This window comes from Electrona antarctica (assembly GCF_951216825.1).
Source record: "Electrona antarctica genome assembly, chromosome: 15".
Classification (NCBI taxonomy): Eukaryota; Metazoa; Chordata; class Actinopteri; order Myctophiformes; family Myctophidae; genus Electrona; species Electrona antarctica.
This window is the reverse complement of record NC_136796.1, coordinates 33,813,275-33,829,604: the sequence shown is the minus strand read 5'-3', so window position 1 is coordinate 33,829,604 and position 16,330 is coordinate 33,813,275. Positions and strand designations below refer to the sequence as shown.

Sequence of the window (16,330 nt, the reverse complement as noted above, 5' to 3'; positions counted from 1 at the left end):
ATACACCTGGTAGTGGTCCCAGATAGAAAAAAAGGCCAGTGACCAAGAACTCATGGAGGACCCTTGTCGACAGCCTGGCTATGCCCTATTAAGGGTGTCAGGCATAAGTAAGTAGTCTAATATTCACAGACAGATGACATACATACAGTAACACCTGATCTGCATGTCTATAGTGGTGTATTATGGTTCAGTGCTCTGTGGTTAAATCTGCAGAACCCTTAATTTAACCCAGTCCATTTCTAACACATAGATTGCAATTCAAATACCAGGTGTCCGGAATAGAGGGTATGCACGTGACATCATCATCAAACCCGGAAGTTATGCAGGAACGCCTATTGATTGGCAAAAAACGACTTTCTGGCCTTGATAAACCATACATCCAAACAGAAAAGTCATATCTAATTGCATTAAACAACGTTAAACAATGTTAAACTCAATTTGCCTGCCTCGATTTGCCATTCACTTTATGCATGCGCATACCCTCTATAGTGCTCAGGGCGTGAACGTAAGCAAGCAACCTATAGTGTTTACCTAATATTCTTGTTAGGATGTAGAATTGTGCAAACATACAGACAAACCTTAATGTTACCAGAGCCAGTTAAGCCTGATGGCAACATGTTGGAACAGCTCCCTTCCTGAAACAGTTTGTTGCTGGAGGACTTTTTTCCAGATGAAATAATGCATTGTCTTACAAGAATCCAATAGGCTGATAAAAAAAAAATATTATTTTATCACCACTTAATGATCCAGACCTGATTATTCTCACTCAGTTAGCTTCTGATTAAAATCATGTTGTTGTCACCAATGTTTATAAATGTGATTATAATTTAGTGTCAGTGTCAGTGTGCTGATAGTGGCTGTCCTGAAGTTGTCAGTGTCCTTAGAATTAAATGTTTGTGTGTAGACTCATTGTGATGACTCATCCCTCAGGGTCTGGGAAAGATATGTCTCTGAGACAGACAAGTCTAGTCTTGCCATCAACATAGTCAGGCTTGTCAAGCTTAACAAATATGCTTGGAGTAAAAGACGAAGCAGGTTAGTAAATGACTGACTGATACCTTAAATGGGAGTCCGCAAGCAAGTCATTTGTTAGTCCCAGTTAGAGAGCAGTCTCAGTGATATCCATTTGGTATACAATTGGGCAGTGTTGGGTAACTAACACTACGTAACTTAATATATTACGTAATATATTACCGGAATACGGTAACTTGTAATATAATACATCACTTAACAAATAAATTGTAATATATTCTAAAAATCTTTCTGTATTACTGCATTACTTTCTGTATTACTTTCTGTCTGTCTGTCTCGTTGCCCGTGGCTCTGTCTTGTGACATTATGTGACAACTGCAGAAGTTAAAGAATTACGTATTTCCGCTCCCCACTAATAGTTCTCAGGTCTGGTGTTTGTCCTCTTTTTTTCTCAGTCGTGTTTTCAAATGGATTTGGCTAGGCGGCCGTTTGGCCTCGCCTTATTGTAGATACGCCACTGGTCTACGTAATGTATAATTTGTAATTATACTAAATATTTAATTGTTCGATTTGAGCATTTTTAAAAAAGTAATATGTAATAGTAATATTAATATATTACTCTTGCTCAGACAGTAATATGTAATACAATATATTACTTGACAAATTAAGGTAATAAGTAATAAGAAATATATTCCAAATATAAAGTAATATACCCAACACTGCAATTGGGTAAGAGTTATTCTAGATTTGCCAACAAACCACTGAATGCCTGCCAGTGTGGCTTTTAGGGGTGTGATTTGGATCCTGTGTGTGTGTGTGTGTGTGTGTGTGTGTGTGTGTGTTGGGGGGTTGGGGTGGGGGGGTCAGTTATGAAACAGCATCATCATTACTTGAAATAGTTGAATAGGAGGGAAGTTGTTTTTGCTCGGCCACATGCATTCTTTATATTGCCCACAGATCCACAGATCTCAGACGGCTTTCTCAACACTGGTTGTTGGCGCAGAGACGTCGTTTAATCCTAGCAGCCAATGAGACAGAGATGAAGGAATAAAACAAGTGTAAACAACATAATAAAGTGCAAATGAGCAGGACAAATAGACAAGACAAATAGATGATTATCATTCTACACAATTAACTATTTTCCATAGTCTATATAGTATACTCATGTTTGACTTGATCTATCAGATAGATATGAACCGGGACTTACATCGTTAAATTAAGCTAACACTAACTATTGAATATCTCTGTAAATTTGGTTTTATACGTTGTGTGAGTGGAAGATCAATAATCTTCGCCAAAGTCTGAGATTTGGAGTAGAGGGAAAACGTTAGGTGGGCCCCCCAAGTACAGAGCCCTGGAGGACTCCAGTTAACAGGCTTAAGGTTTTAATGCTGCAGGGTGTGGCAGCCTTTCCTGGAATATCTTAAAACTTCCCATGTGCCAATCTGACTGCCAACCTTCGGATACCTCCCATTTCCTCATCTCCCTTTACGACTAGTTTTATTTTGTTGCTTTTTATTTTTTATACTTTTTTCTGTTCTGCCAATGTTACCATTAGTGTTCACGCTGTCACTTTCATTGTTACCGTTAACCTTAAACCATGTGCCTGGATTCTATTGTTCAGTTTAAATGAACCAAAATCCAATCAAACTCAGTTGAAAAGACCATATTGTACTTACTGGCTGGTATGCATGTTCAAATTCACATTGGCATATAGGCGGGTGCAGCATCATCTGGCTTTGAGATTCCCAAGGTTCCTTGCATACCAACATGTGCATCGCATCCAACATCATACAGAAAATGTGATTACACTTGAACCGCGATTTATGACTTTGGTTGTTGTGTGAAAATGCTAATTAAAAAAGCATCCCAGATATGACTAAAACCCCAGGTCAAGAAGATGGAGGAAGAATTCCTGGTATGTGATTCAGTTGTGAGTAGCTCACATCATGTCAGTAACTTTCTCATGCTGTTTCCATTCGCTGTCGTTTCTTCCCTTGAACATATTCTGACCTCAGACACAAAGAGAGGGGAAGGGGACCATGCGCGCACAAGCACGCACTCAAAAACTTACCTGTTAGGTAAGTTTTTGAGTGCACACACACACCCCGTTTTCTTGTGGCTAATGTTCTTGGTGGGAAAAAGTGTTTAATTTGACCCTTAGTGTGTGCTGTGCCATCTTCCATGCCGTTATACACAGTACAGTACACCAACTAACATCATTGGGAAACTCCTCAGGACAAAGTAGAAACCAGTTCAATAGAGCTGGAACTGGGCTGGTCCCATACTGCTGTGGTCTGAGGTTTCCCTGAGTCATATACTGTAGGATCCTCCTCCTCTCTCCCTGGAAAAACTGAGGCACAGCAACTGAACAGAGACTGAAAAGACCTGACACTGTTTTAAGAGACTGACCATGACAGCCGTTGAAGGAAAACAGTTTTGTGTGTGTGTGTGTGTGTATGAGTCACATGGCCAAGCCTCTGTATGAACCAAACAATTGTTTGTCTCATGACATAGGTGAGCTATAGGAACTGGGATGGGCAGACGTTTGTTGCCATGAGATTCACACGCGCAGGCGCGCGCGCAGACACACACACACACACACACACACACACACACACACATTTCAACAATCCACCGCTCAGTTTGTCTTCCTTAACTTGCAACCTGGTGCTCCTATTTTGGGCAAAATAATTAAAAAATAACCAAGCTCACATCATGTCACAATGCAACGCCTTGTGAGTTGTAGATCAGCCATTATCTTAACTTTTTGCAAAACACTGTCTTACGCTGAAGTATAAAGATTAAGTGGTTAAAACCTTAAACTGAGAAACATAATTACAGGGCAGACAGAGCAGGCAGATCATATGGTCATGTTTTTGTTTGGTGTACTCAATACTCGTGTGTGTGCGCGTGCACTGCACACACTACTCAGTGTTATGTGAAATCCTGATCCTGCCACACCTAGCAGACACTCCTCCTCCGTATTGTCTATCGGTCCGGAAATCTTCCTTCTCTTTATAGACTTATATTTAGTACTGGAACACAAAAAATAAACCATTTTCCCTTAGCAAGAAATAGCTTTTCAATTATCCCCATTAAATAATGTTGTCTCACACACAAAACAAAAACAGCAACCAACATTTCCTTGAAGTTTTCCTTGTAAACTGAGTAAGTTGCGATGTACTTGCTAGTTGCTGTTGCCAAGTTGTGTAGATTCGCATGGATGTGTTTGAGGTATCAATTACAATATCATAGCACTTGAAAAGACATTTTGAAAAGGAGAATAAGGAGAATGCTTGGAATGTACACAGTGAAGGCGAAAGCCAAATTCCAATACCCAAAATCTCGGCCACTCGCTCACTCCCACTCGGTCACTCCAGCATGGCAAATTATGGTGAAATTGTGTTACCATCTTGTGGACTTCACACAACTTACATGGAGGTCTTTAAATATGTGGCCTGAATACCGCTAGGTTGAACAAACTGCAACGATTTGCATTCAGACACAGACACCTTCTACGCGATTTTCGCATTTCAGCAGGTCACCAATTTCACCATAACACCGTCATGTTGGAGTGAGCGAGTGTGAGTGATTTTGAGTATTGGAATTTGGCTAAAGTCTTTGAAGGTACATGGTCCCTCACTGGCTGAGGCAGAACGTTTGATTGGGTTTTTAGGGTCAGTGACCAATTTCGGTATGCAACACACCGCTATCTTATGGTATAACTTGTAGAAACAATATCTCAGCCAGACAGACAAACCTATAGTCTCCCAATAAGCCAATTACTAAAATCACAATTGTATTTTAATATTCAGCACATGACAGAACACATGGCATTTTTGAGGTAATCAATGATGGCGGCTCTGCTATGAGACTGTATAATAAAAATCATTTTCACAGAGTGTGACTAAATCATTTTACCGTCTTGTTCTTTAGGGACCTGGTGCAAAACGATTGTTCCAAATCTAAAAACAAACTGAAAGTAAAGTTCTCTACTGACACCAAGTGGCCATAAAACAGACCTGCGATTCCATGAGCAACCAGAAGGCCAAAAACAAAACTATATATACTGTATATGAAAAGAAAATAAAGGTTTATTGAGAATTCTGAATCCTGCTCACCCTTCCACAGTAGCAAGACAAAAACATACAGACATTAAAATACAAACAAAAAATTGTCGCATACCTACTCTTCTGGAAATCAACAAAGGTATTCAAGCTACTTTAGAAGACAAACAGAGAGGGCACCTTGACAGTCGACATCGCTGTGGAATACGCCGGCAAACAGCAGAAATTACTTTTTGCATGCTTCAAATGTTAGGCCACTACTAGGGTACAGATTTACCATTAACAAAAACTTTACCCATTTACCTATACAATCCACTTTAGTAACCAAAATATGAGATAATTTGAACCACGAGCTAGTTTCTGCTGTCTGTCTTCGCAAGGCAGCGGTGTCACAAACAAACTATTTTTCTGAACAGAGACTGGTTAACTTAAATAGTCCAACTAAAGTGTGGAGGGACAACAGTACAGTCAGTGCAGTCGGGAGGGCTCCAGGATTCAGATCGTCTTTTAACTCCTTTTTCCGTGTTTACTCCTCTTTGACCTTGTGAGGGAGACGGGACACAATACAAACACCACACCTGCTCTGAAGGGCATAGGACAGCGCACGTCGTCACCGTGCAGTGGTACCGCTACAGACAGAGGCATTGACACACACAGAGACAGCCACAGAAAAACTAATACGACTGCTGACTATGAATTTCAGACTGATCCTGAAACAAATTCACCTCAGTTAGGTTTTTTTTTAACATTTTCTATTGTACTTGTAACAACAAAATTCACCTGTATTCTGCGAATGTGAAGGCTTGCACTCAGGCTCTTATCAAAAATCAGCACCGCATTTATCAACATCTTTAAGGCAAATTGAACAGAATTGACTGAAATTTTGTCAAATGTAAAGGACACATCACGCAACAGTGCCAAGGTTTACAAACTGTCTCTGTGAGTGGCAGTCATGACTGCATGTGCATCTGGAGATGCACCACCATTTACCAAACTGTGCCAAATACAGAACACAACCAAAGGAAATAAAATTGAGTATTATCCTTCCCTGGGTTTAGATGAATTTAAAACACCAGAAAACTAAAAATAGAAATTCTGTGGGAGTGAATGGATGATGCCAAAGATAGGTGGAGTTAAAGACTTGCTCTTCAACCAAGTTCTGTTTTGGCACAGATACGTTTGGTAAAGTAAGTGCATGGAATCCCAAGTGTGTGGTTGCATTTGTGTGTGTGTGTGTGTGTGAGTGTGAGTGTGAGTGTTTATGTGAGTGTATGCGTGCGTATGCCGGCTATATCATGGCTGTGCGTGTTTTTGTTTCTCTCATACTCAAAATCTTTACAATTTCTTTCACTTGTTCTAATCTACACCAAATAATACAGTCCTCAGGTTGGGGGCGGGTAGGGTCAGATGGGGGGGCAGGTGATCCCTCCCCTGATAATTCTCTCTTTCTCACTCTCTCTTGTGCATTCCTAGCGGATGGCCTTCACTGGACTCTTAAAGCTGGACGCTGCTTGCAGTTGCAGCTGGTACGCCATGGGGTGAATCTTGAACCCATAAAGCCTGGAGAGAGACGCAGCCACAAATGAATACTCATTTCAACAGCAACGAAGCAGGAGTACTTCAAATATTTCTACTTTAACCCATTTAGAACACATATACACATTGTTATACCGTTCAAGCCGGGAACACCTCTGTGTGTAGTTGTTGCTATTATACAGTATATAGCAATATACGTTTTCACAAAACATAGGGCAGGATTTAGAATCAGCCTATCAGATTCTAATCAGTCTAAATGGGTTAAAATGGGTTTGAACACCTGTGGCATTTGTACTTGAGGTGTGAACCATCATTGTCATTGGCCTCCCGGTTTGATTACAATTTAACAGTACAATGCACCTCAATTTATTTCTTCCTATATTATCACTGCTAATGGTTCCTTAACCCTTTCAAGCAGACAGTATTAACTGAAACTGAAAACTCCTATTTTTTCAGGTTGGTGACAGATAGAGGGGTTGGAGATGGAGGAGCAGCAGCTTGTCTGTGAGCAAGTCTAACCTTGGGACAAACTGGTTGGCAGGTCTCTTGGGTCTGTATTCAGGATGCACCATGAAAAGCATGTGGGGGAACCCCGTGCCGAAGTAGGCTCCGTCTGTGTGGTGGTGCCTGGACGACTTGGGTGTGTACACATCCATGCACTTTGGACAGTACAGCTTCACCATGGCCTCCCCTGGGATGTCCGACAGGCCTGTGGAGAGGAGCGGACACAGCGACGAAAGGAGAGAAACAGCGGAGGAGGGGGCGTTATTATAAGCATTAATAATGTAAATAATGTATATGACCTTAATGCTGCGTTCACAGAGGAATAAACTTTGTTGAAACTTTCTTCAGTCAAAGCTAGATTTCATCCACTGTTTCCGCATCAAATGGTAAGACGAATTTATTGTGTGGGGCATTCATGTGATCAATATACAGTAACCTACAGTATTATACATTAATAGCACGACACAATGGGGGTGCATCTGCCCAGCAAGACAGCGACATTAAGGCATGATAGTCACCTTTGGAGTTGAGCTGACTTAAAATTTTGGCCGAGTTGGCCGACACACACTGAGGGTCCTAATAATTTAATAATGTGTAAATTGCTTAGTGAAGCTGGCCCATTGTGTAATAGGGAAAGGGGCCATCTTGTGGCGATAGATTGTAATAGCAGTCTCTGATTACAAAATTGAACAGCTGTCATCTTGACCACTGGTCACGTTAAAATGAAAACAGAGTACCCTGTTTTTTTTAGGGGGACATAAACCGTGGTTTAAAAATGTGGTAACCGCCCAGTCTGTTCCCAGTTTATCTGTCTTATCTGCTTATTATGTCTTACTTATAGTTAACCAGGGTCCCCCTTATACTATGTCTGCTCGTGTCACGTTGCAACGCATTGTGAGCTTGTAGATTGGCTATTTTTGCAGAATGTTCGCCCCCAGAATAGGGACACTAGGGCACGTGTCATGTGAAATCTAAACATAAAATCTAAACAGGACAGAAGTTAGAGGGCGTTTTGCATGGTTTCCATGGCATAGGTATTCAAACTCTAGATCACTGGAAGGACAATGTAAAAACATCCGTGCACTTTCCAACAAACTGATGAAAAACACAATGAGGAACCATTTGAGATAGATCCGATACTGAAAACTACAAATTCAGTGATGCAAATAGCCTGTATCCTGCATCCTTAGACTAAATTGAGAAAGGACGCAATTATGTCACGCTCCGGGGGTCCTGGGATGCAATACTGTACTCAGTACTGTACTCTAACGTCGTTGGGCTCACTCATAAAATGTCCTTGGGACCCATCTAAATACCACCCCTGGCCTGGGTCCCGGGACACATTACATTGAAAACCTATTTACATCACTGTTACAAATATTAGAACTGCACCCCCAAAAGAAAAATCACGCCCGTGTAAAGTGAGTGGTGCAACTCTGTGTTGGGGTCCCCGGAACTTCCAGACCCACATGGACGAGCTTAGGGTGCCGGCCCGGTTCCAGCAAGCCGCCCCGCGTCCGAAACGGTCGAGAAAGGACAGTTAGCGTGTGGGGGTCCCCGGAACATCCAGACCCCCAGGGACGTGTCCAGGGGGTTGGGCCCGGCTCCGGCGAGCCACCCCGCGTCCGAAACGGTTGAGAAATGACAGTTAACGTGTGGGGGATTTTCGTGCTCGGACAAACGGACCCAGGCAGAGACCCAGGGACAAACATAGCTCCGTAATGGAGTGGTTGAACCACTCAAAAATAATACAAATATACTTCTACTGACCAATAGGAAGCATGGGCTGGTTCTCGCAGTAGACCCGGGGGCAGTAACCAAAGTCTCCCTGCTGATACTTTTCCAACTAAGAGAAAGAGAGAAAGGACTAAGTCAACTTCACAATTAAGTAAAAAAGAAAAGAAAAACATCACATTTGGGACACAGTCTCAAACAATATTAATATACAGTATATAGTACCCTATTCAGTCATATTGTTGTGCTATGGACACAATCTTCATCATAAAAATAAAGGACATAATATAGTATTACCTCAATCAAAAAACCTGTAGGCTGTAATTTTATGGCTTATAAGTAAATCATACAAATAGCTCAATATCCAACATCCCTCACTTGCACCATGCTCCACTAATTTTCCAACTCAACCACCCAACACTCCATTAGACTATTCTATGGCTTAATCCAAGTTCTAAAATGTGTAAATGGCACAATACCATTTACACATTGACCTTGAACCTTGATCAACTTACATAAACTGGAATCTCAGATCTTAATAAAAACAAAGTCAATGAAAAGATTCTTACTCAACTCGTTTATGACATGCACATATTCAAGTCAAAGCTGTGTGCTATATCCTTTATAAAACAATGCAACCAGGCTAACTTGGGTAGAAGCTTTAGTTCCGACATATTAACAGTCCTACAGTCATTAGACAGACACCCTACCCCAAACCCTAACCTAACCTCAAGCACGCCACCTTGGACATCCAAGTTGCATGTGAAAGTCTAATCAAATATATGATTGAACTGGTACAAAGAATATTGGGGGTAATTTCTTTCTCCGTCCTCCGACTTCCATTTTGCATGAACAAGTGTTCCTACCATCTGTGCAATGCCTCGATTGGTGAGGATGTAGCGTGCGTGGATGAGGCCGTACAGCATCTCAGCTGCCTGCTCTATCAGGTCACTCTGGTTGGGATTGTCCTCCAGCTCTTCATCTGAAGATACAAATAAGTTTGTTTATTAGTCGCAAGGTTTAATAAGATACAGTTACAGTAAGAAAAAACATTATTGATCCCCAGGGGGAAATTAAGGTGTCATTACAGCAAAAGCAGTAAGAGTGAAACACAAGAGAGGGAAGGACACATAAGAGTAAAATAAGATTAGATATCCACACTTGGTCTCTGAATGAGTGAACAATGAACATAGTCTATCAATAAATAATCTAACAAGAGTACATACTCTAGACTGCAGGGGTTCCCAAACTGTGGTGCGTGCACGCCCTCTAGGGGGTGCGTGACATGAAAAGGGTAATGGACTAATGGTGGTTTTATTATTTAACACAAATGGCAAAATCCGGTAAAACACTGTTGTTGTAAGGAGATGTATAGAGCAGCTGTGAGAGTATACCGCAGCTGAATGTCTCTCAGTACAGTGACATTGTGATTATTTGCCAAAATCATATTATGTAAAAAAAAATGTATAGTTTTCATCCAAATACAAGACTGAGCGTTAGGGGGTGGGTCAGCTAGGCCAGGACTCAGGTAACAGGGGGTGCACCATAGAGTTATAAAGGATAAAGGGCGGACTGCCCCGCCCCCTGCTATTCATTTCAGTGGAAGTTGCTCAGTGGCGTTTTGAAGCACCTGGAAGAACGGTCTACTTCTGCATTTTTTCGATTCGATTTTTCCTCGTGCTAAATGCAGGGGCCCGCCTGCAGTTCCAGCTTTTACCACTACGTCTCGCGGCTTCAACATTGGCCAGCCTTTCTGGGGGCTTGGGGTGCATGGCCAAAAAAAAAGGTTTGGGGACCGCTGCGCTAGAGACAGCTGAAGGTAAGGACGGAAAAACCTAGAGAGCCAAGACTGTTGACTAAAATAATCTCTTCAAATTATTCCATCATACAATCTGTGCAACAGCAGCTGTTCGCCAACCAGCCATTTACATTTTGTCTTTGCAGTTGCATATATTTGTCCTACTGTAAATCAAATTAGCTGACATATACAGCTTGCTGATTAGCAAAAATGGACATTCAAAATACTTTAAGATATATTTGTGACCAGATAACCGCTACTGTTCGCGGCTTTTCATCAATACATTGTGGAATAGTAGTCTGGCTTGAGAGACTAGTAGGAAATACCCAGTGTTAGACAAAGAGATAAAAACACAAGTGCTCAAGTGACAACTAAACAGCTTCTGGTGTCATTAATCAAAGAATCTTTGAAAGAACTAAACAAAGCAGAGGATACCTCAAACTGTTGTTTTGAACACGCTGCTTTAGAAAAAGTCTTATTTGTTATGCTTTTAATTTCAGACATCCCTTGAGGAGAAACCATACTTTGATAACCGTTACTATTCGTCTGTAAATACTTGGGCTGTTGCGCCCTGTATTGCGATTTGGACAAGTCACAAATTAGCACTTTATAATGCATACCCTCCATAAAACCTGTGTAGCACAAACATGCATTCACATCAAAGCACTACAGTGCACAACCCTGACCTGGTTCCAGATCCAGGATCATGTCGAGAGCCTGACGATAGTGGGGGACCTGCTCATTGAGACCCGTCAGGTTGAACTTGTCTTGGATGTAGTCCTCATCCACCTAAAGTTGGACGGATTCAAGATTTATATCATTAATAAAAGTGATGTTTTATGTTTAAAACCCATTGAAACCAGGAAAGCATCTGTGTCATTTTAGATTTTAGCGTTGGCTATGGTTATTCAAACATAGCAGATATAGAAGCTCACAGCAAAGCGTGTACATACAATTTAGGCATTTAGCAGACGCTCTTAATCCTGAGCGATTTACAGTACGCAAGAACACATGGTAATACATCACATACATAGAAAGTCATCAAGGATCATAAAAGTAAGCTAAGAAGTGAACCTAACATCTGTCTAACAGTAGAACAGCTGTATAATGAAACTATACAGTATACACAGAGACTGTTATGTCTAAATTGTATTATATGCCATCTAAATTACATAATTTTAGCCTTTGCATACGCCTGCAAGGTCGTCAAGGCTAGGGCAAGTTCTACGGCAGGTGGTGGAGCCAGTCTACATCTGTTATTTTTGAAAAATCTTGAAAGTGTCAGAACAGAAGTACTGTTTTATAGATGCCATTTGTAGAATCGGCCTCGGGTCTTAATGAGTACAAATTCACTGGAAGCCAGCATACAAAGCAGAAGGAGCACAGTCGGACACCAATATCGAGGAAGTGTGACTGACCAGAGGATATACACATAATTAAGAAAATTAGGACGTCTTTCTCTGGTTTTGGAGAAAAACTGCCATCTGAAGGAGTAACTTTGTCTTATGAAAGTTACAGAGATGAGAGATCACATGTCTTCTAGTTCTACTCACCTCACAGAAAAATTCATTGCCCCTCAGTCCACAGAACCAGGAGATCCATGACACTTCTTCTGAACTGCTCATTTCTGGACACTTTAAACAATAGCACAGAAGTGTCCGTTTTAACTAGGATGAAGAAATCTGATCAACAAACACTGAACCCAGTGTCATATCTCCCATTAATGGAATAACAGACCCAACACATACACATTTTAATAGTTTAAAGTCATTTTAAATAAATTACGTTGTAGTTGATCGAAACTTAGTTTAAATAATTTACGTTGTAATTCAAATTCAATCAAAAGCAAGGCTAATGGCTAGCTGGTTGCTTTATTTCACCATTTAGTTGGGCTTTCAAGTAAGCATAAATGTTAAACGCATGCAGGTATATATTCATTGAAAACATGTGCTTCATTTGTATAAACAAACAAAAACAAAACATTAAAACTAATTAGGGGAATACACTGCAAATGCACCACAACAGTTTAAATAAAAACCGGTTTAGCTACGAACGTTAGCTTAGCAGGCTAAGCTAAAAAAAACAGCTAGCATCTTAAACCCTAGAACAAAGACACCATGGATGCGACAGTGGCGTCACAACCAAGTATCATTAGCACTGCATTTAGCCAAATACACAGTACACACACTTCCGATTGTCTGTGACGTCACTGTTCCATCCTTGGTATCGTTATGGTAGCTTTAACAGCAACACCTAAAATCATATCAAACATGGCGCATCGTCAGACCACAGGCCGCATGAGACTGAGATCCGCGGTGTCTTGCACCACGGATCAAATTATTACACTGTCTTCAGTCATTGTGCACGTGATAAAGTTAACGTACCCCGTCTTCAGCTTCTTCCACGCCAGCGAAGTAATAACAGGTCCGAAAATGTAGCTTATGTAGCTCTGTTGCGGTGTAAATAAGATGGATACCACCTCCCAGTTCACTCTGTGTTGGCTAGGTTCGCTCTACTGGCTACCCGTACGGTACGTAGTGCGCTGTGCGGAGTGTGCGGCGCGCCGCTCTGAATGGCGTTGCTAACGTAAACTGCGTTGCGTCAGTCCCAGTCTCCCAGAGTAATCTAGTAAATAAAAATAATTTCCACATTAAATCCAGTGTCAACAAAGAAGGGTTGCATTATTATTATTATTATTATTATTATTATTATTATTATTATTTCCTTCAAGATTGTATTAATTCATATAATCTTGAAGCGTTTTTATATCAATAAATATGATTAACCACATATGTCCTATTTTACACTTTGACCTACAAAGGTGTCAAAGTAACACAAATAGGTTTATCACATGACGTGTTGTGTGAGCTTGTAATTCTACTATTTTAACTATTTTTGAGAATATATATTTTGTTTGCCACACAATTGATTATTTTAGTCAAATTGATTATTTTCATCAAATAAATGTTTGATTAAATGTTGCACCCCTACATCAGTCTCTTTGCTTAGTCTAGAACAAGGAGGTTGCAAGCTGTAGAGCAGTGCAGTCAGAAGACCTGAGCTGGAGGAAGAGTGAGTGGAGCCTGCACAATCTTGGTTCTGGCTCACAGGGAATGTGGTGTCGGCTGGTTCCGGCCCAAACTAGACTTTAAAGTGCCAACCCGTGAACCTGGGTAAAAGGCAGATTATTGCACTGTCAACAGACAGCATCGGTAGGAACCTCCAGACCGACGTGTCAGCCTGGAAAGACTATGTTTGGTTCTAGGCCCCTAAATATCACTTTAACTCATAGGTCTCAATAGGTCACAACTACTCTCATTATGAATTATTTGCATTATGCTCTCATTTGGTGTTGGTTTACTGCATTTGTATGCATACTAATAAATAATAAATAAAAGACAAGACATTTTTATTATTTTTTTGTAAGGACATCTGCCTCACCAAAGATCATTTAATATTATTTATTTACCCGGGGGCAGTATGGGTTGGCGGTTGGCGCCCCAGCCTGTGTCTTCTGTGAGGAGGAAGCCCAACAAGCCCTTAGGAGGGCCATTCAAGCTGCAAGCGGACCCTGCAGCACCACCATGCAGAACCATTGCGGCTCAAGAATCCACCACTCCTGAATGAAGTGGATGATGCTGGGAGACAGGTGCAATGCACAGGTCCTGGACCTGGTGAGACGTAGGAGGGTCCCGGACAGGAGTCAACCCACAGAGCAGTCCTTCCCATGGTCCTTCCACGCGCCAGTTGCTCTCACTCCCAGTCCCGGCAGAGTAGTTCCGGAGCAATGGATTGTGTGGCCCTGGTCTTTCTGATCAAGGGTAGTTACTGGAACATAAGTCAGGACTTGATCACCCCGGCTGGGTCACCTGAGTGAGGTGTATGATGTTGCGAGACCCGAAACCCTGATGACCTTAGGATACATCACTGACGAATGAGGATACGTCCCAGGTGCATCCATGCGATGTTTTTTCATTTTATTGGTTACAAAGAAAATTCACCTGCTAGCCCGAGCAAAGCGGAATATTTGCTGATCACTCATCACAGAATATCTTGTTAAATTTCATGGATTTCTTTTTGGGTTTAATTCTAAACCGCCAACCATGGACTAGCAATAGCAACAGAGCATCATTATTTACATTAATGTAATACTAGCCACTGCCAGCAACAGCCTGGCCTCCAAGAGCTAGAAACTGGTCCTAGAAACAACCAAATGGTTGCTTGTTTGATTACTGGTCTAGATATGAATGGAGGTTGGCTGGAATTATATCCAATGTTCCCTTGAGCTATACACTTAACTGACAGTGCACATGCACTGTAGTTTATAGTGAACAATCTTGTAATGAAAACTTTAATCTAGCAAGTGCTAGATGTTCAAATATATTCTATATATTGTAAGACAAAGTAAAATAACAGACAATTAAACACTAGAGATTTTCCATTTAAACAAAGGAAGTTTATTTAACTTTTTTTTTCTCTGTATAATTTTTTATTATAATAAGACAGTTCTCTGCTTGTACATTGCTCCCTTGAACTTAAAAAATGGCAACATTTGTTGGTGGGAATGTAAGTTGGGGTAGACAAAACTTAGATACATACCAATATACATACGTACATGTGTGTATATTACGGTTCCAATAACAAACCATAAATGCTAGCTTGAACCACTCCAGGTACCTCAGTAATGCTGGAAATATAGTACAATCTTTGAGTATTTCAGGAATACACTACTTTTTTTTTCTTTTAACATGGGTACATACAATATGCGCACATTGACATTAGGAGTTGAGGGATGGAGGACTCTTGGAGCCAGTGTTAAGTGTACTGCTACCAATATATAACAGGCAAGGCAAGCTGCACCCATGGATGTGTTCATGCTTATAAGTCAAAGTGTAAAATAAAACAGAAGGTTGTATGTTAAAATAACACCAACAAAGGGGGGAAAAAAACCCTGCTTAACAGTTTTCCACTGCATGTTCTTCATATGGATAAACATACACACATATGAATGTATATACGTGAATGTACGGTCTATAAAGGAAAACTGCAGAATTGTAATATTGGTTAAAACCAAGTATGAGCAAACGAGGCAGAGTCTGCCAGTCACGCTGCCCTCCTATCCCCTCGGCAAGTAATTATACAGATGCCAGAGAATACACACGCACACATACACACACATAATGCACATAGTCAAATGCCCTACTCACAACATTCCAGACCCAATCCTAAAACTGCCATCAGTAAACAAACAACCCCAACTTACAGCAGTGACAGAGATGATGCAGATGTGTATAAAGTTTAACGTATACTTAATTGCACAACCCTTTTTGACAAAAAAAAATACAAAATTACATTAGGGATGAAAATACATGTTTGGGTGCCTCAGTCAGGAGGTGTCCGTGTGCTCCTGTTGAGCATGAAGACTAGGTCTTGTTTTGCATGTCTCACTGTCTCTCCACGGACTTATCCGAAGTGAAGCGAAAAACAAATACATATTTTTTTAATCGAATGATGTTTGCCAAAAAAGGTTGTGCGACAAAGTATAAATTATGCCTAGAATGATACTTTAGTTCAGCTTGGATGCTGTCCATGGTGACCTTTTCCCCTCCCAAGCCTGCGTGCCATTGTGACTTGCTGTGGAGCATCACATTTACAAGTGAAAGCCTACACCAATTCAAATTATTCCCTGGTAACGTTCAAGAGGACATAAGTCGCT

The 16,330-nt window shown here is 40.9% G+C and overlaps 1 protein-coding gene across 1 annotated transcript; it reads right to left on the bottom strand.

Moving 5' to 3' along the window:
* Window positions 1-5,049: 5,049 nt before the first annotated feature.
* On the bottom strand, window positions 5,050-13,187 carry csnk2b (casein kinase 2, beta polypeptide). The gene is made up of 7 exons (XM_079522865.1): window positions 12,999-13,187; window positions 12,168-12,248; window positions 11,301-11,403; window positions 9,683-9,798; window positions 8,853-8,928; window positions 7,098-7,287; window positions 5,050-6,602 (listed from the first exon to the last, which is right to left on the bottom strand). Exons 2-7 carry the CDS (start codon window positions 12,237-12,239, stop codon window positions 6,512-6,514), a joined length of 648 nt encoding a protein of 215 aa, XP_079378991.1. The 5' UTR covers window positions 12,240-12,248; window positions 12,999-13,187; the 3' UTR covers window positions 5,050-6,511.
* Window positions 13,188-16,330: the final 3,143 nt, after the last annotated feature.